This window comes from Vulpes lagopus, chromosome 11, assembly GCF_018345385.1.
Source record: "Vulpes lagopus strain Blue_001 chromosome 11, ASM1834538v1, whole genome shotgun sequence".
In the NCBI taxonomy this organism is placed as follows: Eukaryota; Metazoa; Chordata; class Mammalia; order Carnivora; family Canidae; genus Vulpes; species Vulpes lagopus.
In genome coordinates this window covers 16,735,968-16,759,990 of record NC_054834.1, presented here as the reverse complement: position 1 = coordinate 16,759,990, position 24,023 = coordinate 16,735,968, and the positions used below count along the sequence as shown (strand labels likewise).

Below are 24,023 nucleotides of genomic sequence, written 5' to 3'. Positions count from 1 at the left end.
TAGTGCAGTAAGACTGAGTTTGAACCAGGGCTGAGAAACAGGAAGCATACGCTAGGAGCTAGTAAGGTCCAGAAAGAAGAACACAGAGGCATACTTAAGGTAAAAAAAAAAAAGTCAGGAAAATTTCCCCTATATTAAATAATTTTACGTAAAGCATTCCAACATATTTACATACAGGCAAAACATTTTGAAATGCACTCTTAAATTCTTAGAGGCATGCTGAAAATAAAACAGATTTCCCTTCAGTAAAACTAAGGTGCTTTTTATGTACATGGTAAAATTCCACTCACAACAGGTTGAACATTAAAGAACAAAAGTTAAATACAAATCTGTTAGATACTGGTAAATACGGTTTTTGTACACTACGTTCAATCTACCAACTACTAGGACGTGAGTATCTACTGTGTGTGAAGCATTTGCTGAAGACAGGTGTTAAAGTATATGGGGTGAAGTATTGTAGACTTGTTTAAAATCTGAAGTTCTGCTTTAATGGCTGAAATGGTGCCGGCCCTTTGACAAAACTTCCACTAAAGCAGAGGTTCTACAAATAAGTGCTCTTTCAGAAGGCAGTCTGTATCAGAATGCAGATGTATCTGCTCTTGTGTGTGGTGATTGCAAGGGAGTAACTGGATGGGAACCTAGTTTCACTCAAGATCTACATGAAGTACTGATTAGAAAGGAGGGGGTCTACTTTAAGTTAAATTAGTAAAGTCACTGAGCAACCCCATAGTTAAAGCAAACCAACCACAGGGTTTGGTAGGGGTAGACCCATGCTAACCTTTCTTGGGATCTGACCACACCACTTTTCCCCTGGCAGTGTTTTCTTCAGGAAAACTAAAACAAGAATCAATAAGAAAACATATTTTAAAAACTGTTAGGGGCATCTGGGTGGCTCGGTTAAGTGTCTGCCTTCGGCTCAGGTCATGATCCTGGGGTCCTGGGATCAGGTTCCCTACTCAGCAGGGGAGCGCCTGCTTCTCCCTCTCCCTCTGCTTCTTCCACTCCTGCTCTCAACTTTCTCTCTCAAATAAATAAATAAATAAATAAATAAATAAATAAATAAATAAAATCTTAAAAAAGAACCACAAACTATTAGCAGGAAATCTCAGCAGAGGAGGCTTTAGGCAGGTTGGCTAAAACTTGTGCTTTGATCTGGAATAAGGAGGTAGTTGGAACTACAAGAACAAGACCTTTTGATGACAAATTGGCTTGAAGTTCTCCCCAACTCCTTTTGGACAACTATAAAGAGTGCCTCAAATAGGCATTTAACTTAATCATAGGCTTAACTCTGGGTTTGATGAAGAATTAACTGATAACTCTTACGGACTTCCAAGAAGATATTAAATTATACGTAAGAGTCAGCTTTCTTAATACACGGCCTTTAAGGTTACCTTACTATCAGCAACAACAAAACTTCTGGTCACAGTTGTGACAATTTGAACAGCAAAAAAGAACAATTATAATGGACTGAAGAACACTCAAACTATAAAAATTCATGAGCCTATAATATGCCAAAAAAAAGAGATGTAAAAGAACCTAATTTGTCATGTTAAACTAACTCCTTACTTTGAAGTTGATAATTAAACGGAAAAAACATCTAACTTGCCTTTTCCAGTAAGAGATGTATTTAAGGATGACCAGACAGCTAAGTGGAGGAGGAATAGTTGTAGTTTACAAAGAAATACCAACTGATAAATGCTGAAGAAATGAGAGAATTAGAAAAAAATCACAAACAAAAAAATTATTGATTTGGGCAAGGATTATCACCAGATGTTAAAACCCCTGGGTGAATGGCTAATGGGAAACCGGGTATTCGTTCAATGCCAAAGGAACACCATAAAGTAACTCACTAGTCACAAAGGGAAAACCTAAATGGGGTATCAGGCTGTCCTGTCAATCCAGGGATCTACCTCCGCATCGTTAATTGTAGGTCAACTAGGTGTTATGTGTTTTCTGATGTGATGAGATTTGAAGCATCTATGATATATTCTATGATATCTCATCTATGATATATTCTAGCAAAAAAAAGTTTTATTTAAATCCATGAAACTTTTAGATAGAACTTTTAGATTACAGGTAGTTCAGGAAATAAAGGGACAAGAGAAATAACACTTTGAAAAAACCAGATGGGATTCTAAGGACAACTACCCCAATCTAACTCACGGTCATAAAAGGGATGATGCTGGATTAAAATAGATTTAAGGGACTTGAAAGGACATGACCAGCTGTAGTGTTAGGTCACAGAATGAATACTGGTTTGGACAGACCAACTACAAATTTGAGGATGATGGGAAATTTGAATATAGTCTGAGGTGAAAGTATTCTGGAATGAGAAAGCAAGGATTACTGATGTGGAAAAAATGGGTTACAGAACACTATGTTGAATATGTCCTTACTTTGGTTAAAAGATAAAAATATATATGCACAGAAAAGTATGTGGAAAGAGATGCATTCAAGTGTTACTGATAATCTTTGGGTGGTAGCAATATAATGTTTTTATTTTTTCTAATCTTTTGATTGTTCTTTGATAATAAAATGTAATTTTAAAAGAACTTCTAAAAAATTGCGGGTTCGCTCCTTCTGTTAGATAACTCTGATTACAAAAATCCTGTAAATCAACAATTTCAAGAGCAAGGAGCCACTAACCATCTGAAGACAGCATATCTGATCTGTAGGTGAAGTTAAAGGAAATAACTTCTTAAATGCTCAGTTTATGAAGTTAATACTAAAGAGTAACAGAAATGTCACTGCACAATAGATGCAGCCGAGAGGACAATTTATCTTTGAAATATTCCATTAAAAATAAAAACACAAGTAAGATACATCTTGCTACGGCGTCATTCACCCTCCAAATCAAGCCTTGACTGCTAGGAAAGAAATCTAATGTTACCCTTAGAAAACCAATCTAATGTCTAATACTTAAAATATGTAACAAAGAGCAATTTCATGAGAGGCCCGTAGCCCATCCCAGCTGAGTTCCTCATCTACGCTTCGGGAGTGGTGGGAGTGGCGTTGGGCTCGGAGTCCTCCTGGGGAGGAAGAGCGGAGGCTTCTTGTTCAGCCAGCGCTTCCCGAAGTTGGCTGCCTAAGACTGCATCATGAATGCTGTGGAACAGCAGCTCCTTTAACGCAGGGTTTTCAAAAAATCGATTTTGAGTAAGGTCGTTTACAACTTGTGCTATAAAAGAAGGAAGGAAAATCAGTCCACATTCTGGGTACCAGTCTTGAACATTAAAAAAATTCACACTCATATAGTTTCAATACCACAGTGATATACTAAAAAACTGTCACTCCAATCCTGTCCCCATGATATCACACACCAGTAGCAGGAAACTTTCTTTTTTTTTAATTTCAATTTTTTATTCAAGTTTTTGTTTAAATTTATGGTTAAAATTTATGGCAAAATTGGTTTCTAGAGTAGAATTTAGTGATTCATCATTTACATATAACACCCATGCTCATCCCAACAAGTGCCCTCTGTAATGTTCATCACCCACTTACCCTATCCCCCCTACTCCCCTCCCCTCCAGCAACAGTTTGTTGTTTATAGTTCAGGGTGTCTTATGGTCCGCCTCCCTCTCCGTTTTTATCTTATTTTTCCCTTCCTTTCCCCTATGTTCATCTATATTGTTCTTCAACTCCACGAGTGAAATCCTATGGCATCTGTCTTTCTCTGACTTATTTCACTGAGCATAATACCCTCTAGTGTCATTCACATCGCTGCAAATGGCAAGATTTCATTCTTTTGATGGCTGAGTAATATTCCATTGTGTGTGTATACACATATCTGTATACATATCACATTTTTTTTATTCTAGAAACTATTATTCTTTTTGTATTTATACAAATAATACAAATCTATATTATTTTTCCTTTTTTCTTACCCAAAAGTATCTCTTTGGCATTATATAAAATATTATACATATATAAGACATGATAATACATAGTATACGTATAATAGAAATTACATATTATATATATATTTTCTGGATTTTTTTCACTTAATTTTTTTTTTTAACCACTGCATGATATTCTATTGTGTAGATGTACCCTAGTTGAAGGCTGTTCCATTTTGCAGTCCTGCCAGCAGTGTCTGGGAGTACCTGTTGCCTCGCGGTGTGCCTACAGAGCGTGTTGTCAGACACTTTTCCTTTCTGCCATTCTGGCAGGTGAAAAGGGATGCCTTTATGTAGGTTTAATTTTCAGGCACTGTTTCAACCCAAAGTTTATTATAAAGCAAAAATAGCAGGTGTTGTATGGAAAAACCTAAATAATTTTACAGAACTATGTTTAAAGCAGCCCTTAAATAATTACTAAAAAATGGACCAGCCCAGAACAACGGTTTATAAGCTCCTTCTATCCAGTACAGGTCAGGAAGCCCTGCCATAATCACCTGGCGCGGGGGGTTGCCCATGAGTGACTAATTTCAAAGCTAGCTTTAGAGTGATTTTCAGAAGAACATTTCTCATCTTTTTCCCTCCCTGCCCCTGAATAATTTTCATTTTGGCCAAAAACTGAAATTAAGGGAAAAATATTTCCAAACTTTTAAAAAGTTATTTAAAAAAAGAGAAATGAAACTAAAATGTTAAAACTTCTCCCCATTCTGGAAGTGTACTCACCGCTGCATCCTGCTAAATACACATAAATACCGACATCTCCATATTCTTTTACAATCTGTAATAATGTTGAAATAAAGTTTAGTTTCTCTCAACTCCGTGCCAGATGTAAGTCTCTTTTTACCAGTATGTAGTCAGTGATACAAGATACTAGTTCATTCACCTGAGCTACTTTGCTTCAACAGTTATGCATTTTTGAGCTAACCATTTAAAACTAATTTTGTATTTAATTTTTATATGGACAGTGATAATGAGGGCTAGCAAAGAATTCTTGTTAAATTTTATGTAGGTGTAATAAAGATATAATGGTACTGATTGGTAAAAGAATCCTCTCCTTGTAGAGCTATATCCTGAAATAGTCACGAAGAGGTGGTGACTGGGATGTGCTTTAGAGTCAGAGAAGTGCAAAGTGGGTTGGGGGTGGTGAACCAAACAAGGGGTGCCCTTTGGGGTGCCCACAAACTGATGAGCTGTAGCAGCAGAGTGGGAGTCCCGCGGGGCTTCATGACACTGTGCTCTTTATTCTCATACAGTTTGGAAATTTTCCACAACCAAGAGTTGAAAACAACAACAAAGAATTTTAAGAGTTGAAAAAGGACCCTAGATCAACTCTCTGATCTTACTGATGGCACAGAGATATGAAACGACTCATTTAAGAGGATGCTTACCCCAGCCAGGGTTTTGACACCAACGGAATCGATAAAATTGACTTGGGTAAAATCCAGAATGACGGTGTGGATGGTATCCCCGGGGGGCATAAATCTTTGCAGTTCTTCAGGGAAAGTGCTCTTGATGACTATTGGGGGATATTTTACTTCATCATCCTCTTGTTCGGGTTTTGTGGCATCTTCTCCATCCACTTCTGCATCCTGTCAACACATAAACCAAACCAGAAGTCTATGAACACCTCGCATGTTGGTTCAGAGAAAGATTCATAACGGAAAATTAGTTGCCATAGTGTCAGGCTCCTGACTCCACCAGGCCTCTTCTAAGATATTTGCTGTATCCCATACTTACAATGTGACAGAAAAAGGATATGTACATAATATGCAGTTTTAGCTCAGTTTCTTTTCTTCTCCTTTTGTTGTTGTCCAATGAAATCCACTCTCCTTAGTCATCATATCCAATCTCTCCTCACCTCTAAAATGGTTCCATTAACTTCAACACAACCACAAGTTACCATAAGCTTGAACAACAAAAAAATCTAGCCTTTGAGGTGTTTTTTTTTTTTTTTTTTTTTTTTTTTTTACTATCAGCTGAATGAATCTATGACAAAGTAGCTATGGTAAAATTTATTAAGATACTACTGTGTGATCTTTTTTTTTTTAAACAATATTTTCCGGGGTTCATATCCCTACTTTTTTCATAATTGGCCTTATCATGTGTCTTTAATAGATAAAGGATACTGAAATGGTTTTGAAGCTTTCCTATCTTAGGGGCTTCCTGCTGTGTTAAGACCTCAATCATGAATGAAGGTGGGGCGTGGTGCAGATTAAGAGAGAAGGAAAAGTTACAGGGAAGAGACCACTCACCACTTTGACAACAGTTGCATTGGCCACATTTGCATTTCCAACTTCCTTGGCATACTTCTTCATGGCCTTTCTTCTTGCTCCCATTATGACTGCTGGGTTCACTCCAGTCTTTGCAGAAGAGCGATACATGCAAAATCATTTGTTGGCACCCAGGAACCCACGCAAATGCAATAAATCTTCAAGTCCCCCCCCCATCTATTTTCTATGCCAAGTTATCACTCCACCTCTTGCTCTACCATTCCCTTAGGCACCCTGAACTGAGTTATTCCCTTAATAAAGGAAAATGAGTAACTCTCCTTATTCTTATGTGCATTTAGCAGGATGCGGCAGTGAGTACACTACAATATCAAGGGGAATTTTTAAAGTAGTGTTTTTCAAATTCACTCTCAGATTCTCATTTTAAGAGACTCTGGGGGTTGACTGAGAGATTTTCTTATATACTGGGCAGTGTGGGGTCGAGTTCTAAACACCACCAAAGGAACCCACATGATCTAAAGAGTGAAAAACCTAAATTTATTTTTTCACTTTTTTTTTTTTTAAGATTTTATTTATTTATTCAGGACAGACACACAGAGGAGAGGCAGAGACACAGGCAGAGGGAGAACAGGCTCCCTGCAGGGGAGCCTGATGCAGAACTCGATCCCAGGACCCTGGGATCATGCCCTGGGCCAAAGGCAGACAGATGCTCAACTACTGAGCCACCTAGGCATCCCTCACTTTTTTTCTTAAAATTTTTTTGAAAAGGTAATATGTGCACAAGAGAAGAGTATGACTAGTGGTGTTGGCTGCATAACAGTGTGAATATAAATTCCATCTGCTGAATGATAAATTTACTGAAGATGGTAAAGTTTATGTATATTTTACTGAGAGCGAGTGAGAGAGAGGGAGGAAGGGAGAGAATGGAACAGTATAAAAGGTATACCAAGACATTTAAATGTCCCTTACATTCCTGTCAATCCACAGGTCCACTCAAAAATAATCAATTTCTTGGGGCACCTGGGTGGCTCAGTAGGGTAAGCGTCTGCCTTCAGCTCAGGTCATGATCTCAGGGTCCCAGGATCAAGCGAGCCCCTATTGGGCTCCCTCTCAGCCTCTCCCTCACCCTCTTTCTCTCTGTGCCTTTTCTCTCTTTCATACTCTCTCAAATAAATAAAAAATCTTAAAAAAAATCAATGTCTTGGGATCCCTGGGTGGCGCAGCGGTTTGGCGCCTGCCTTTGACCCGGGGCGCGATCCTGGAGACCCGGGATCGAATCCCACATCGGGCTTCTGGTGCATGGAGCCTGCTTCTCCCTCTGCCTGTGTCTCTGCCTCTCTCTCTCTCTCTATGTGACTATTATAAATAAATTAAAAAAATTATTAAAAAAAATCAATTTCTTGTGACTCACCTTTCTTTTCAAAGCATTGCTATACAAGTCGCTATTTGCATAATAAATTGGAGCATTTATTTGGAATATTTTTATTCCAGGAATTTCTTTCACCTGAAATAAAATGTTAGTGAATTTAACACAGGGAAATATTTCAGAGTCAAAACTGCACCTGCTTCCCTCCTCCAACCTGAAAATCTACACAGAAGTCGCTCAAGGCCCTCTCTTATAGGGTTTAGATAAAATGGTCACTGTGTCCTACTTACTCGTGTCCTGGACAAAGGAGTTCTGAGAAGAGAGCCTTTAATACACACATCTTCACATTTCTCCTAAGTCTTTGTTTCATATTCACCATAAAACACAAAGAAGGAACCAAAAACTATTAAAAACAGAGAAAAGGAAACAGATAAGAGAAGGGAGGCTGGCACTCAGACCCTGAGGAATAAGCAGAAGGAGAGGTTATGTTGGTGACTCCGGGAATGCAGACAGGGGCTGAAACAGACCCAAGAGCAACAGAGAAGCCAGAAGCCTCTAGAATGCAGTTTAGAAATGAGAAATCCAGCACATAATTCTTTAGAAGGAGGGAAAATGAGCAATCCTCAAAGCAGTCTCATCTCCCAATATCTTATAGTGGGTCTGAGAATGTCTTCCCAAACATAAAGCAAATCAAAGAGAACTAATTTTAAGAGGTTCTGTAAAAGTCTTTGAGACACTCTGTAAGGATACTAAAAATCAAGGGAATTTTAAGGCATAATTTTAACATACAAAGCATCCTCTCAGTATTTTGTAAATATACATTTAATTCCAAGAATATATACTTATCATTACAGAAAAGGGAAAAATAAATATTAGGAGGTTGAGTAATTATAGTATAAACTCTAAAACTGAATCCAGATAGTAAATCCCAGTTCATACTTTTCATTCTGACCACTATACCTCCCTACTTTTCAGCCCCACTTTTTGTCCTGTGTAAAAGTAATATTTAGTCTGCCCATCACATGACATGCTTACAACCATCTAAAATGACAGGAAAAAGGTCCTACCTCCTCATAGGCATCTATATCAATGTACACATCCGTGTCGGGGAGCTGTCCAAGGACTTTGTAGCTGGGACTAAAGATACAGGGACAGTGTGTTACAATACTATTGTGTTGAGGTCCAGTATGTGATTTAAACATGAGGTTTTCCATGTTCACATGTATGGACTTGTTAATGAACTCAGGAATACATGATCCTACCTTTGCAAAAGGCTTCACATGGATCACATTCTCAGGGCCATTCCCAGCATGCCCCCACACCCTGCCCCCAAGGTACAGGACACACTCACCCTACACACACGCTCACACACACATCCCTCACACATCACACAATCTGGTTAGGACAAAAGACTCGGGCATTTAAAGACGGAGGCTAAAGTCTTTAAAGTGAACTGTGCAGAATTCAATCATGCCAGGGAATGTGTAACTCAAATTCTCATTCACTCAATAGAATTGTCTTTCTACTCTCAGTCTAAAGCAGGAGAGGAGTTTTTCTTTTTGTTTCTAATAAAAGGCTCTGACTCATGGGAGTGCTTGTCAACTGAGGGTATGGGAAGAAAACAAAAACAACCCTCAAAGTAGCATGGAAGTTTTTTTAAATTTGGCTTGAACAGATTTTAAACATTGTTTCTGGAGAGCTCTTTAGAAGGAGGGAAAATGAGCAATCCTCAAAGCAGTCTCATCTCCCAGTATCTTATAGTGGGTCTGAGAATGTCTTCCCAAACATAAAGCAAATCAAAGAGAACTAATTTTAAGAGGTTCTGTAAAAGTCTTTGAGACACTCTGTAAGGATACTAAAAATCAAGGGAATTTTAAGGCATAATTTTAACATACAAAGCATCCTCTCAGTATTTTGTAAATATACACTTTAATTCCAAGTGTATTGGCTCAAACTGGATACTGTAATGATGACAGATACTACTGCTTGAGCACCTCATATTACCTTATCATATCCTACATACTAGACTTATTTCTCCTGTTGTATGGCTGAGACGTTGAGGCCTAGTGGAGTGTGTTGGTCATTGTCAGAGGGATTGGGAAAGACAAAATATGGCTCAAGGTCTTGATTTGACATTCCATGGACTTGCTACAATGCCCTGGTGCTTATTAGCAGGTATGCACAAGTGCTTTGTGTATTAGAATATATAATATGAATGTGAGCTGTTTTTTTCTGGGTGGAGTCTCTCAGTAAGCTTTCAGAAAATATACATTATGCCCGGGACTGGACTCTGGGAATATCACCTCCACAATCAAGATGCTCACACTCTAGTGGGGTCTGTTGATAATTATAATAGAATTAAAGTCAATACTGCAATTTCAGGCAGGACAATCATGTCCATCCCAATTTGTACACTTACCTCTGTGTTCTGTAAATCACAGTTAGCAGAGCAATGATCACAGCTGTAATCAGACCATAGTCCAGCCCCAGGAACAAGGAGGAAACAAAAGTGGTAAGCCAGATGGTCTGCACAAAAGACAGAAAACTTTATGTGACATCACGCTAAAAATTTTCTAAGAGTCTGTCATGCAAACACACACACACACACACACACACACAGTACCTAATGTTGCCTAACTAGATGCTACACATAACAAATGACTGCATTAGCTTATTTTTCTCACATTTTAAAAAGATTTTATTTATTTATGAGAGAGAGAAAGAGTGAGGGAGAGAGACATGAGAGCCCACAAGCAGGGGGAGGGCCAGAGGGAGAAGCAGACTCCTCCTAACAGGGAGCCTGACGTGGGGCTCCATCCCAAGACCCCAGGATCATTACCTGAGCCAAAGGCAGATGCCTAACTGACTGAGCCAGCCAGATCCCCCTCTTTCTCACATTTTTAGGAGCACATCCATGTGTTGCAATGACATATTAACCTAACACTCATCTTTGTTACTTACCAGTTCTATTTTGCTTGTTCTCCAGAAAAAGGGGAGATCTGAGAATTGCATAAACATTCCTTTCAGGTTGACAATCACAATGGCCGACAGCACAGCCTGAAACAGAGCACATCCCGCATGCCTCTCCTTTTGTGTCCACAGAGCCTCCTTTGCTGGCTCCTCACTGTCCTCCTGCTGCCCTCCCCATGTCTTCTCCCCACTCACTTCCCATGTAGCAGCGATGGTACGTTTGGAGCCTGGATACCTGGATTTTCAGGACTTGGTTAGCTAAAATGGGTCTTGGAAAACCCATTGGACAGGCTTATATCCTAGTAGCAAACCTGCATGGCAGTCAAGAGGTTCAGAGTTAAACTTGGTACTCCAGGAATGATTTGACCCATGGTCTTCCTACATTGTGATTTTCTCCACTCTATATTGTCCCTCATCTCTACTAGATTAAACAGATCAGCAAACAAACGTCTTAGGAGTGGAGGCCATCTCAGAGTTTTAATGGAAGTGCAAGGACACAGAAGATCAAAGAGAGAAGGGCCCTTGGAGATTAATCAGTCTAAACTCTCACTTGCAGATAAGGAAACGGAGGCCCAAAGATGTTGAGATGGCTTTCCCAGGGGCAGGACTGTAGATTGTGGAGCGGGATCTTGATCCCAGCCTTGCTCGTTCTTATACCACTCTGCTAGAGTTATAGTAAAAAGGCACGAGATGGCCACAAAAATATAAACAAATAAAACAGCAAAATCTCTACACATGGTAACACCTCACACCAAGTTCAAGCTACGCACCTGGGGTAATGATTCAAAGAGGAATCCGGTGGCTAATATGACCAGCAGAATCATTAGTGAGGCCAAACAACCTGCAAGCTAAATGAGAAAGGATCCACGGAAGGGACTTTTAGGAGATATGAGTAAGAGGCAAGGCAGAGGGTGATCTCTGTCTTTTTAAAAAATTTTTATTTATTTATGAGAATCACACACACACACACACACACACACACACACACAGAGAGAGAGAGAGAGAGAGAGAGAGAGGCAGAGACACAGGCAGAGGGAGAAGCAGGCTCCATGCAGGGAGGCCGACGTGGGACTCGATCCCGGGTCTCCAGGATCATGCCCTGGGCTGAAGGCAGCGCTAAACCGCTGACCCACCCAGGCTGCCCTGATCTTAGTCTTTTGATAATCACTGAAGGAAGATCAAGAAAATATGGATTCAAACAAGTCATCAAAACCATTGCATAAACCTGTAACTCCTTCACACTCCCTTTCTGAAGTTTTAGTTTCTCTTATAGCTTTTAAATAGAGGCTGAGGGGCGCCTGGGTGGCTCAGTCAGTGAAGCACCTGCCTTCGGCTCAGTTCAGGATCCTGGGTTCCTGGGACTGAGCCCCAGGTCGGGCTTCCTGTTCAGCAGGGAGTCTGCTTCTCCCCCTCCTTCTGTGCTCTCTTTCTCAAATAAATAAACAAAATCTTTAAAAATAAATAAATAGAGGCTGAAATGATTAAAAACCCTGACTGAAATGCCCTTGCCAGGAGTGAGGGAAAGGAGATAATGACCCAAGCAAGATCCACAAGGGCCAGAAGAATAAAATGGGACCCTGCTGTCCAATGACCACTAGCCACATGCAGTTATTATATTTTTAAAATTAAAATTAGATACAACTAAAAATTCTGGTCTTGGTTGCATTTTCCCACATTTTAACTGCTCAAGGACCCCATGTGGCTAAAAGCTGTCATACTGGACAGTGAAAATAGTGAACTTTTCCATCATTGCAGGAAGTTCTACTGGACGTGCTAGCATCTTGATCATACTAGGTCTCAGACTTTCATAGCAACATCCTATGTCTGGACTGTGAGGTTTACTGGCAGCAGAGACTGTTGTATAATTTTTAATTTAACTGGAGAATATACCTCTTTCCTATATATTCAGTTCCTGTGTTTCGCTCTGACCATTCATGCCCTTCTCTGATTCACTGCATAGCTCAATGGAGTGTCAATCTTCAGATGGAGCAGCTTTGTTTGGGTTCAGAATAGAATCAAGGGATTAAAGTTTACCACCCCAAATCACCATCCTGAGTGGCCAGTTGTATACACACCTGTGTCTTGCCTCCGGTTCCCTCCTGAACAAGGCTTCGAGACAAGGAGCACGAAATGGAGAAAGTCTGGAAGAGTGAGCCAATGGAATTGCACAGTCCCAGGGCGATGAGCTCCTTTTCCATGTGGAAACAAAGCACACCAGAGGTCAGTCATTCTTCAGAAAAAAAAGGCAAGATGGCCCATTTTAGACACATTTTCGGCAGTGTAGGGTGTCTCTTTATTCTCTTTCCAAATATAAAAGTTTGCTTAGCATGAGTTTAAAATAGACATTCTTAAGATGAGAGAAAAACCACTTAGGGCTTTTGTTCTGCAAGAGATAAAAGCTGCACTCACTACTTAGTCCCCTCTTTCCCAGACACACTTTCTTACACAAATAATGTTTTTTTTTTTTTTAAAGAAAACTGCAGCAAAAAGGGACAGAATATTTTTGTTGTAAGTTATTGGTATAGAATTGTTGGCATCTTCTAAATGCCTCGACTCTTGCCCTTCAATGACTACATGACATTGTCCTCTTGGGACCAGTGAGTGAGACCTGCTTTCAGGGCTACTTCTGGTCTTTCTAGTTGGATCATCGTGTCCTGGGGATTGTGGAGCATTTAACATTCTCCTAGAAACACACAGTGTGCTAAAGTAGACACTGTCATGCCAAAATTATGCCTAGTGGTATTCAGCTTATCTATTGATAGGTTATAAAAGGAGGTGGTGGGGCACCTGGGAGGCCCAACCATTTAGCGACTCTTGATTTTGGCTCAGGTCGTCTTGATCTTATGGTCATGAGTTTGAGCCCCACATTGGGCTCCATGCTGGGTATGGAGTCTGCTTGAAGATTCTCTCTCTTCCTCTCCCTTTGTCCCTCCCCCCATCCTCTCTAAAAAACAAAAAAATTTAAAAAGAAGGCGGCAGTTTTTCCAGAGTGGCTGCACCAGTTCACATTCCATCAACTGTGTGGAGGTTCCTCAAAGAGTTAAAAGTAGATCTGCCCTACGACCCAGCAATTGCACTGTTGGGGATTTACCCCAAAGATACAGATGCAGTGAAACGCCGGGACACCTGCACCCCGATGTTTATAGCAGCAATGTCCACAATAGCCAAACTGTGGGAGGAGCCTCGGTGTCCATCGAAAGATGAATGGATAAAGATGTGGTTTATGTATACAATGGGATGTTACTCAGCCATTAGAAATGACAAATACCCACCATTTGCTTTGACGTGGATGGAACTAGAGGGTATTATGCTGAGTGAAGTAAGTCAATCAGAGAAGGACAAACATTATATGGTCTCATTCATTTGGGGAATATAAAAAATAGTGAAAGGGAATAAAGGGGAAAGGAGAAAAAATGAGTGGGAAATATCAGAAGGGGAGACAGAACATGAGAGACTCATAACTCTGGGAAATGAACTAGGGGTGGTGGAAGGGGAGGTGGGCAGGGGGTGGAGGTGACTGGGTGACGGGCACTGAGGTGGGCACTTGATGGATGAGCACTGGGTATCATTCTATATATTGGCAAATTGAACACCAATAAAAAATAAATTTATAAAAAAAAGGAGGTGGCAAAGAATATAATGTGGAGTTTGAGTGATGAATCATATATTCCAAGTTCAATGAACAAGGAAATGTCTCCCCAGAAATGGTTCTAGATAAACATTTACTTCTTAGGCTGTGAGCTTTGAAAAATAGGGATAACATCTGTTGGAATATGGCAAACTGAAAGCCTCACATCCAAAGGTTACATCTTCCTAGCAGGACCCCTACCTGTGACACGAGGTAGGACTGTATCTCAGTGCTCTGATGATCTAATACACATAATGAAAAAAAATTGTAGTGTTGAATAAATACATGTTTCCAATACCTCCATCATCAAACTAGAAGTTTTTCTATTGAGACAGAGAAATTCCAATCATTTGCCTTCCACAGCACAGCAGGATGATTATACCATAATGAAACATCTGGAGGGAATTAATGATTTCCTACCTGATTGCCATCAACCTGGTAGCCATGTTTATTTGCCAGGGTCTTGGCCATTGATATGGTCACTGAAAATCCAACAATGGCTATGGCGATGGCATCCACGTACACAAGGTGGAAGAGGCTGGTGTCCGGGTTGGCTGGAGGTAGTAGCCTGAAAGGTCAAGCTGACTTTAACCCAAGCATTGTGGCCATGGGGGAAAAACCATGCAACTAGAGGGGAGCATTTCAGGACAGCATCATCTGCAAATGAGGTGATCAATGCTTGGATACCTGTGTGCTCTGGTTTGTCAAAAAGAAACACCCTCTTTGACACACAAAGGTTCTTTTTAGGCTCCAACCCTATTATTACTAGCTTTCTACCTGAATGGGTTATCAGCAGACATCAGATGCGGTTTTATTTAGAAAAGGAGTAACCTCATACCTCATGACACCCTGTATGGCAGGTGTAAGTAAGACACCGAACAGGAAGAAGAGAGGGTCAGCGAAGTGCTCAGATGGCACAAGACATTTGAACCAAAGTCTGAGGGCAGGAAGTCTATCTTAGAGGAGAACTACTGTCAAGACTGTTTCCTTTTGTTATTTCGAGTAAAGACTCTGTTTTCCAGGATCCCTTTAAGTGAATTTCCAACACGGGAAAGGAGCCACAGGTTATCCACTTTGGGTCTCACCTGGTAGTCCTGGGAATCTAGAGGGACCAATGAGGAATCCAGTTTTTGTGGTCCATGCTTATAGTTTGGAACCCTTGTCCTAAAGGAACAGAATAGGGATTTCCTGGAATGGTATGGGGTAAGGGACAATAGAGGTTTTTCAAAGGCATCTGATTCAATACAAGGCATTGGGCTAGATAATAATACTAACCAGTTTAGGTACCATATAATTCTTTTTTACATTAACAACCATTTATTAGGTGCTTCCCCTGTGCCAGGTTCTGTGCTTATTTATCTCAGACAGCCCAGTGAGCTAGGCACCAGTATATTCCTCAGTTTACAGATGATGAGGCACAGTGAGACTAAGCAACTTGTCTAAGGTCAAATGGCTCATGTACACATTGCCACCAGTACAACAAAAACCACGAAGAACTGGCCTCCTTGTGCCTATTTCTCTTACTGTGTCGTATCACAGTGATAAAGGGGGTGTCTCAGGTTCTGAGGTAAGGGAAAGGGAAGGGGAGAAGGAAAAAAAATTGAACATATAGTGAGCCTACATTTTGTGCTGTATGCCTGACATACATCATCTCATCTGTCCTCATAGCAATCCTATTAGATGGGTGCCATTAATATCCTAATTTATAGGTAAAAAATGGATACCTGCAGATGTTATTTGTCCAAGATGGAGCAAGGAGTTAAACCCAGGAGGTCCCATTGCAAAACTTATTGTCTTTCCCTTGCATTTTGCTATAGAAGCATTTGCCATGAGGGAAGCCCTAGCAGCAGACTTGGGACTGCAGAATAAAAGAATGTATTTTTGAATGAGTTAAGGAAAGTAGACCAAGAAACAGGATATATTGCCATGATTGGGATCTTTAAGAGTCAACAGTCACTTTCTGGACACTGCGCTATGTGTGTATTTGTGGGTGTGTATAGATGCATAGTTTGCTTTCAAATATGGCTGCCAACAGTTCCTCCCATACTTGTATGTGCTGCTTGTCCCCTGAGGCTGGGAGGATCTGTTTCTCCTCTGGTGAATCTGGGCTGGTCTTGTGAATTGATTGAGCCAACTGAATGTGGTGCAAGTGATGCTGTATCAGTGCTTTTAGCAGCCTGGCACCTCCTATTTTCCTGTCTTGTTTCCTTGAGTCACCATATAAGAGTCTGGCTATCCAGCCAGAGTCACCATGTGGGGAGAAGATGCCAGCCAGTCATCACCCATTCCAGCACTCCACCTGAGGTATCAGACACGTGAGTGAAGTCCTCCTGGATCCTCCAGCACCAGGCACACCTTCAGACATCTGTGGCTGCATGAGAGACCCCAAGTGATACCAGGAGATCACCCAGCTCCCTACCTAGGTTGTGAATTGTGAGCAAATAAATGGCTGTTGTTTTGAGATGTTTTGGAGCTGTTACTCAGCAATAAGACTCATAGATAACTGAAACAGTATGAGTATATGTAGATATGTAAATATGTAAGCGTTACTTATTTCATGCTTAGTTTTGGTCAAAGTTCCAGAAAGTGTAGCCAAGTTATAGAAAGGTAAAAAAATTTTTTTTAAAGTATGGCTCTCACATATGGAGGAAAAGCAACATATTTCGGTACAAAGCAACAGGAAAAGGAAGGTATTGGGTAGAAACGGTGGTGAATTGCATGTAAATTTTTAAAAGGAAAAATCTAACCGTAAGAATTCACATTTAACCAAATTATTTGTGATCAGTTATTGAATAGAATTGTCTACTGGATCTAGTCAAAGACTAATGTGTAGCACATGATTAATTATCTTAGGGACCCAGGTGTGAGGTAATGGAAACAGCAAACAACTGAGCATCGGAAGACTGTATTCTGGGTCCAGGCTGGGACTCACCTGTGAGCCACTAAACCTCATCCACATCTCTCAAATGTCACCTTCTCTGATAGCCTACTTAACACAGCAGCCCAGCCCCTTCTATCCCTTAGCAGGCCTCCCTTTTCTGCATAGCACTTCTCACTACTTTTTCTCCACCCACCCCTCCCTCCACCACCAGAGAATATAAACTTCAAGGCAGCAGACACTTTTTTGCTTGAGTGGCTGCTTTTGTTTTTAACTGCCGTGTCTCTGGTACATAGTAGGCACTCAATAAACATATGCCAAACAAATGAACTTCTTTACCTTGTAAAATGTATGTATGTCAATGGTGTTATTGTGAGCACTCACTGAGATGGCAGGTATAAAAGTATTTTATAAATCTTAAGTCCAAACAGAAAAATAGTTGTTATTACAGTGTTATAGGCCTACACTGAATCATAAGTAACATGTTCATGACAGCAACCCATTATTTTGAAGGGGAGTGCATGCTTCCTCCTTCAATACTTGCTCTGGGGTAGGGGTGGGCGTTGGGGGTGAACTCTGGCTTCCTGAGCAACTCCTGCCCTTGCGCCTACCAGGAAATTCTCAGATGGAACCAGAGGCAAGGCTTGATGCAGTATGCCAGGTTCATCCGTGGCCAACATCTGGGCAAACATCTGATTCTGCTCATCTGGGAAGAGAGAAGAAGGCAAGAGAAAGAGACAGTACAAGAGACAGAAAGAGACACAGAGAGCAATATAGAGATAGCCAGAGCGTGTCGGAGAGGAACAGAATGAGATGAGAAGAGAGGCTCATAGTTATGCTAGCTCCTTCAAATATAAAGAGTAAAAACATTTGAAAGGTAGAGTTAAAGAAGATTGACAAAGCATATATGACTTGAAACTAGAAAATCTGTTGAAAAAATGAGCCACAGAACTTCCAATTAGCATGTCTTCAAGGCTTTGATGTACACTCTAGGTGGTGCTTTATGTGCACTATCTCCGGTGGCCTCACCATTACCCTTGACACAGGACTTGATTACCATGCTACCCTGGCAGGGGAGGAGGCTGGGGCTTTAAGAGGGTCAGTGACCTGCCCAAAGTCACACAGCTAGTAAGCGTCAGGCTAGATTTAGGTGTTTTTGCTCTTAATTCTGATGCCCTCTCTTGAAGAGAGATTTTAAAAACCAGTAAGTGCTAAACAATATGAAACAAAACACTACATACCACTGTTGGTGGGACTTTAAAATGGTGTGATCACTACAGAAGATAGTATGCAAGTTCCTCAAAAAGTTGAAAATTGAACTATCACATGATCCAGCAATCCCACTTCTGGGACTATATCCAGAAGATCTGCAAGTAGGGGCCTGAGGACATATTTGCACATCCATGTTCACAGCAGTAATATTCACAATCGCTAAGAGGTGGAAGCAACCCAAATGTCCATTGTTGGGTGAACAGATAAATAAAATGTGATATATATATATATATATATATATACATATATATATATATATATAGTATACATATATATATATACACACACACAGTGAAATTTTATTCAGCTTTAAAAAGGAAGGACATTGTCACTTGCTACAACATAGATGAATTCTGGGGATTTTATGCTGAATGAAATAAGCTAGCCGCAAAAAGGCAAATAGAATTCCACTTATATAAGTTATCAAGAGTAGTTAATTTGTACAGAGAAAAAGAATGGTGGTTTCCAGGAGCTGGGAGGAAGGGAGAATAGGGAATTATTATTTAATTATTGTTGGGTATAGTTTCAGATTTGCAAGATGAGAAAGTTCTGCAGATCTGTTTCACGACAATGTGAATATACTTAACATACTGAAGTGTACGCATCCAAAGGATTAAGATGGTAAATTTTCTGTTATATGTTTTTTTTTAACCACAATTTAAAAAAAAAAAAAGGCTAAAACTCAAAAAACCCAAAGCCTCAGCTATTTGATACATAGGGAAAAAAAAAAAGATTTTGGATTGTAAGCATACTAAAGCAGGAGTTAGAAACAATAATAGATCTATTGATTATTCAAGTCGCACTGTCACTTAAAATAAAACTTTTCCTACCCCAGCGGAAGTGTCCCGACGACATCCACGTTGTATGACTCTTTCAAGTTAAACCCAGCTGAAATGCCAGTTCCCATCACCACCTAAAACAGACACAAATCCAAATGCGCCTTTAAAGATGAAAATTCAACTGCCACAAAAGTAAGTTTCAAACAGTTTGTCAGCCAGGCCAAAACCTACTTTCACTTTTAACTCAAAACCTTTTAGGAGTTGCCTTTGCCTTTGGCAGTTGAAAGAGTCTCTGGCTAAGATGGCATCAACAAAGGACGCTGAGAAGTGTATTGTGAGGGTGGTACACTGACAGGGAGTCCGTACAGAACCTATGTTTGGACCTATGTGTCCATGGCACAGCACCAACTGTGGTTACAGGCCTCTGCTGTTACAGGCACCCACCTCAGCTACAGTCAGGGTCACAGAGTTCCATTGTGTGTAAGCCCTCCTGGACAGTCAGGGCAACGTAGAATGAGCTGGTGTGTCAAAGGCAACCCTTACTGAAGTGCAGTGGAAAAATAACAGAAGGAGAAGCAATACTGTTCATCTTGAAGAACTATTGCTCTAGAACTTTCTGAGTGGGTCATCCAGGAGAGAGTTAGGGCTGGTCAGGTTAGGGAGCCAGGGCCTCACAGTAGTGGCTGCTGCGGGAAACCAGTAATAAGGTAATGTTATAATGTTATAATGAAACAGTTGTGGTCATTTAAGAACATAATAGAGTATATAGCAGGTTCATTGCATGTGCATAGTTTTTACAATGGTTCCTAAGTTGTTAGATGTAAGTATGTATTATGTTGTAAATATGTATTAACTACTAATACATGGAACTGTTGGGTATTTCTTTTGGGCTAGGAGTGCCAGGAACCAAGAAAAATCTGGGAACCTTTGGTCTCTAGCTCTTTTCAAAAATGGAAACAGCTTAATTTTTTCAGGTTATTAAAGATGTAGGTGTTCATTATAACACAATCAGACGATAAAAATTTGAGGAAGAAAAATATTCCATAATCTCATCACTCAGAGATGATTCATATTAAAATTTTTATGGATGGCCTCCACCTATATTTTAAAAATCATCCATGTCTCTAATAGATTTCCTTTTCTTTTTCTTTTTTTTTTTTTTTTTTTTAGATTTCCTTTTCTTTCAGCATATTTGTGGAAGTTCCCCTTGACAAATTCTAACCTTTCCTTTGGCAGACCTGGGAGAAAAAAGGTAGAACTTCCTGTTCCTCCTCTGTCCAGATCCCTCTCCAGAATAGCTAGGCGTGTGTGGCCAAAGTTGACTTACCGCAAAGAACTCTAAAGGAATGGGTGCCGGCAATTTCTCTTTAAATCTCTCATTAAACTCCTTGCCACCCAACAGCAAACCAAAAACCATCAGCCCGACGCCTAGAGAACACACGTTGAGGTTTTTAACATTCTGCAACACAGCAACTGTACTCTGTAACACAGTGAACACTGGATGTTTATATCAAGCAACAGCCCCTGAACAGAGACACTAGTGCACTAATTCACACCAGCCATCCCATCACCATGCATTTCTAGTTAAAAGAAAGCTCTCAGACTGAGAGTTCTCTCTCCTACCAAGTAGGAGGCATTTTTACCCAGTCATGTAACTTTATAGTTTCTTTTTCTTTTTCTTTTTGAGAGAGAGCACAGGTGAGCAGGGGAGAGGGAGGGAGAGAATCCCAAGCAGTCTCCGCACTGGACTCAATCTCACATAGGGATCTCATGACCCTGAGACCATGATAGGGCCAAAATCAAGTTGGATGCTTAATTTACTGAGCCACGCAGATGCCCCCATAGTTATAGTTCTTAACCAACAATCTTATACTATAGTGTTCTTTGATTTGGTAATGGCTCAATGTAGTATCATATTCAGAAAAGTACCCCTTAAATTAAGTCCTGAGCATTAGAAAAAATTAGAGGTGGTATCAGCAAAATAATGCAAAGATAAATGCACAGAAAAGTTTTTAAGAAGATTTTGTTTATTTTTTTGAGAGAGCGCCAGAGCCCAAGCTGGGTGAGGGGCAGAGGGAGACTCCCTGCTGAACAAGGAGCCCAATGTGGAGCTCTGGGGCTCAATCTCAGGATGCTGGGATCATGACCTGAGCTGAAGACAGAGAGACCCAAGCAACTGAGCCACCCAGGTGCCCCCACAGAAAAGCTTTTGGGAGGTCAAAGGGGGAGAAAGAAGTCATGGGTAGCAGATGACAGGGATCAGGTGCATTTCAAAGGCGAGAGAGTGCTGCTGAAGTCTGGAAGAAGCCCAGGAGAGTTAGAAAGGAAAGTCTCCTATTTGTATCCTAGGGTTGCAGCCTCAGCACCCCAAATATGGTCAGTACTCATCCTGGACCCCGGAAGAGTGGGTCATACTGAGCCCAGGCTACACACCATGCCTGCCAATGTCTAGAGTGCACTCAGGTGCTGATCTGCTTCCTCTGTGGCAAGGCACTGAGAGAACTCTCAGAGTAGGAAGCATGGCCTCAGCAACTATGGGAAATGAAGGATTTGGTTATTTAAGGGATGTTCCCACAGTTTGATACCATTCTAATCAATCGAGGACTCAATTTAAAATGTCACTTCCGGGGGATCCCTGGATGGCTCAGCGGTTTAGCGCCTGCCTTTGGCCCAGGATGCGATCCTGGAGTCCTGGGATCGAGTCCCAAGTCGGGCTCCCGGCATGGAGCCTGCTTCTTCCTCCTCCTGTGTCTCCACCTCTCTCTCTCTCTCTCTCAGATAGATAGATAGATAGATAGATAGATAGATAGATAGATAGATAGATAAATAAATAAATAAATAAATAAATAAATAAATAAATAAATAAAATGTCACTTCCTGGGGATCCCTGGGTGGCTCAGCGGTTGAGTGCCTGCCTTTGGCCCAAGGTGTGATCCTGGAGACCCGGGATTGAGTCCCGCATCGGGCTCCCTGCATGGAGCCTGCTTCTCCCTCTACCTGTGTCTCTGCCTCTCTCTCTCATGAATAAATAAACTCTTTAAAAATAAAATAAAATAAAATAAAATGTCACTTCCTTAGAGTGATTGTCTTAGACCTCGAATCAAAAGGTGTTCCTATTCAACTTTCGGAGCAGTCTGTACCTTCCCTCCATAGCATGTAACACGGTTTGTAATTCATTACCTATTTTTGCAATTTGTGGTTTACCATCTGTATTCCCATTGGACTGTAGGCTCCAAGAGGCAAGGGCCATATCTGCCCACTCACTGCTGTGTCTGGCATTGTGAATGGCACCTAAACACCTGCAAAGACCATTGGTCCTTCTGTCCAAGATTAGCTTTAGCAGCATTTGACTGTCATTTGGTTTTAATTATTTCATAATTTCCTCTTTATCCAGGGACTAACCAGAAGAAGGTTTATTGTTTTCCAAATGTATGGGGGTTTTAAAGGTATATTTAGTTATCGGTTGCTGCACTGTGAGAGAAAATACTGAATTTTTAGAACTTGTGATCAGTTTCAACATGACCAGTTCTTCCCATTGTTCCCTCTGTGCCTGCAAATAATTTATATTTTCTTGGAGCTAGAGGCAAAGGTCTACATATATTTTATTATATTCAGTGGGTAATTGTGTGAGTTAAAACTTTTATAGATTTACTTAAATTTTTTTTTGCCTGTTTGAGTAAGCAGTTTCTGAGAGAGATGTGTTCTTCCACGATGCCTTTAAATTATGTTAGTTTCCAAAGTGAACACAATTTGGTTTTACTTTTATTTTATTACTTTTTAAAAGATTTATTTATTTATTTATTTATGAATGATAGAGAGAGAGAGAGAGAGAGAGAGGCAGAGACACAGGAGGAGGGAGAAGCAGGCTCCATGCTGAGAGCCCGATGCGGGACTCGATCCTGGGACTCCAGGATCGCGCCCTGGGCCAAAGGCAGGTGCTAAACCGCTGAGCCACCCAGGGATCCCCCACAATTTGATTTTAAGAAAAAGTGGTCTCTTCTGCTAATTAGGGTGAAGGTGCAGTCACCAAATAAAGGGCTAGTAAAAAAATTCCTTGTGAGGCATCACATGTTAATAAAATGGGACTGTAAAGTTTAATTCCCCTTGTAGGGTTCTCAGAAAAGTCTTAGAATAATGAGATCTTTTCTATTTTATTTTTTAAAAGGATTTTTATATATTTGAGAGAGAACAGACTAGAAAGAAAGATTGAGAGCACAAGCTGGGGGGAGGGTGCACAGGGAGAGGGAGAAGCAGTCTCCTCACTGGGCAGGGAGCCTGACATGGGGCTTGATCCCAGGACCCCAAGATCATGACCTGAGCCGAAGGCATATTTCATCGACTGAGCCACTCAGATGCCCCTTTTTCCATTTATTTTAATTCTTAGAAAAGTGAGCCTTGGTGAGAGAGATATAGAAGAGAAGAGGAGAAAATAAAGGAGGAAAAACAAGTACCAATATGTCAGCAAGTAGCTTACTTACATACACCACTGAAAAGATCCCACTGTACCGCTTTGTTTTCACTCCAAACAAGTATTTTAACATGGAGGTAAAGACATGCACAGCTGCCGCGGTGGTAAACCCACGGACCAGGGGCTCTGTGAGATATATGGCCACAAATCCAAACCTACAGACACCTAGGCAAAACTATTTTTTTTAATGACAAAGAAACAAATTAGTCACTTGATAGATCAGGAAGTAACAACCAACAGAAAACAAAACAAAAGTTCCTTCTGGACTACTTTCTAACACTACACTCCTGCATCTGCAGTGGTCAGAAAACAGTGGAAGGTTTAGAGAGGCTTGGAGCCCCACGGAGCACTGGGCACACTCACCCTTTCCCTGTCCTTCAGAACTAGGGGCACATTTAGTCAATGTCACCTCCTGCTCCTTCCAAGCAGACAAGAGATGTCTTCTTTCCATTACTAATTGTTCCTGATTTAAACTTTTCTTGCTTTTGGAATCTCTGAAGTACCAACTGAAGCTTGCTCGTTCCTAATAAATACCAAC

The 24,023-nt window shown here is 40.7% G+C and overlaps 1 protein-coding gene across 4 annotated transcripts in view; it reads right to left on the bottom strand.

The window, feature by feature from the left end:
- Nucleotides 1-1,010: 1,010 nt before the first annotated feature.
- Nucleotides 1,011-24,023, bottom strand: part of SLC26A5 (solute carrier family 26 member 5) — a 57,662-nt gene continuing 34,649 nt past the window's right edge. For 2 of the 4 annotated variants that reach the window (XM_041773333.1, XM_041773332.1), the window contains 14 exons: nt 23,496-23,660; nt 20,345-20,497; nt 19,069-19,151; nt 14,509-14,656; nt 12,536-12,649; nt 11,231-11,308; nt 10,452-10,547; nt 9,910-10,016; nt 8,558-8,627; nt 7,536-7,628; nt 6,149-6,256; nt 5,285-5,485; nt 4,620-4,674; nt 1,011-3,178 (listed from right to left, as the gene is read on the bottom strand). In XM_041773333.1, the coding sequence (XP_041629267.1) occupies nt 2,985-3,178; nt 4,620-4,674; nt 5,285-5,485; nt 6,149-6,256; nt 7,536-7,628; nt 8,558-8,627; nt 9,910-10,016; nt 10,452-10,547; nt 11,231-11,308; nt 12,536-12,649; nt 14,509-14,656; nt 19,069-19,151; nt 20,345-20,497; nt 23,496-23,660 (1,665 nt within the window). In that variant the 3' untranslated portion in view covers nt 1,011-2,984. Of the gene's footprint in view, nt 3,179-4,619; nt 4,675-5,284; nt 5,486-6,148; nt 6,257-7,535; nt 7,629-7,780; nt 7,894-8,557; nt 8,628-9,909; nt 10,017-10,451; nt 10,548-11,230; nt 11,309-12,535; nt 12,650-14,508; nt 14,657-19,068; nt 19,152-20,344; nt 20,498-23,495; nt 23,661-24,023 lie in introns of those variants that run through there. The other 2 variants (XM_041773334.1, XM_041773335.1) reach the window with 2 other exon arrangements.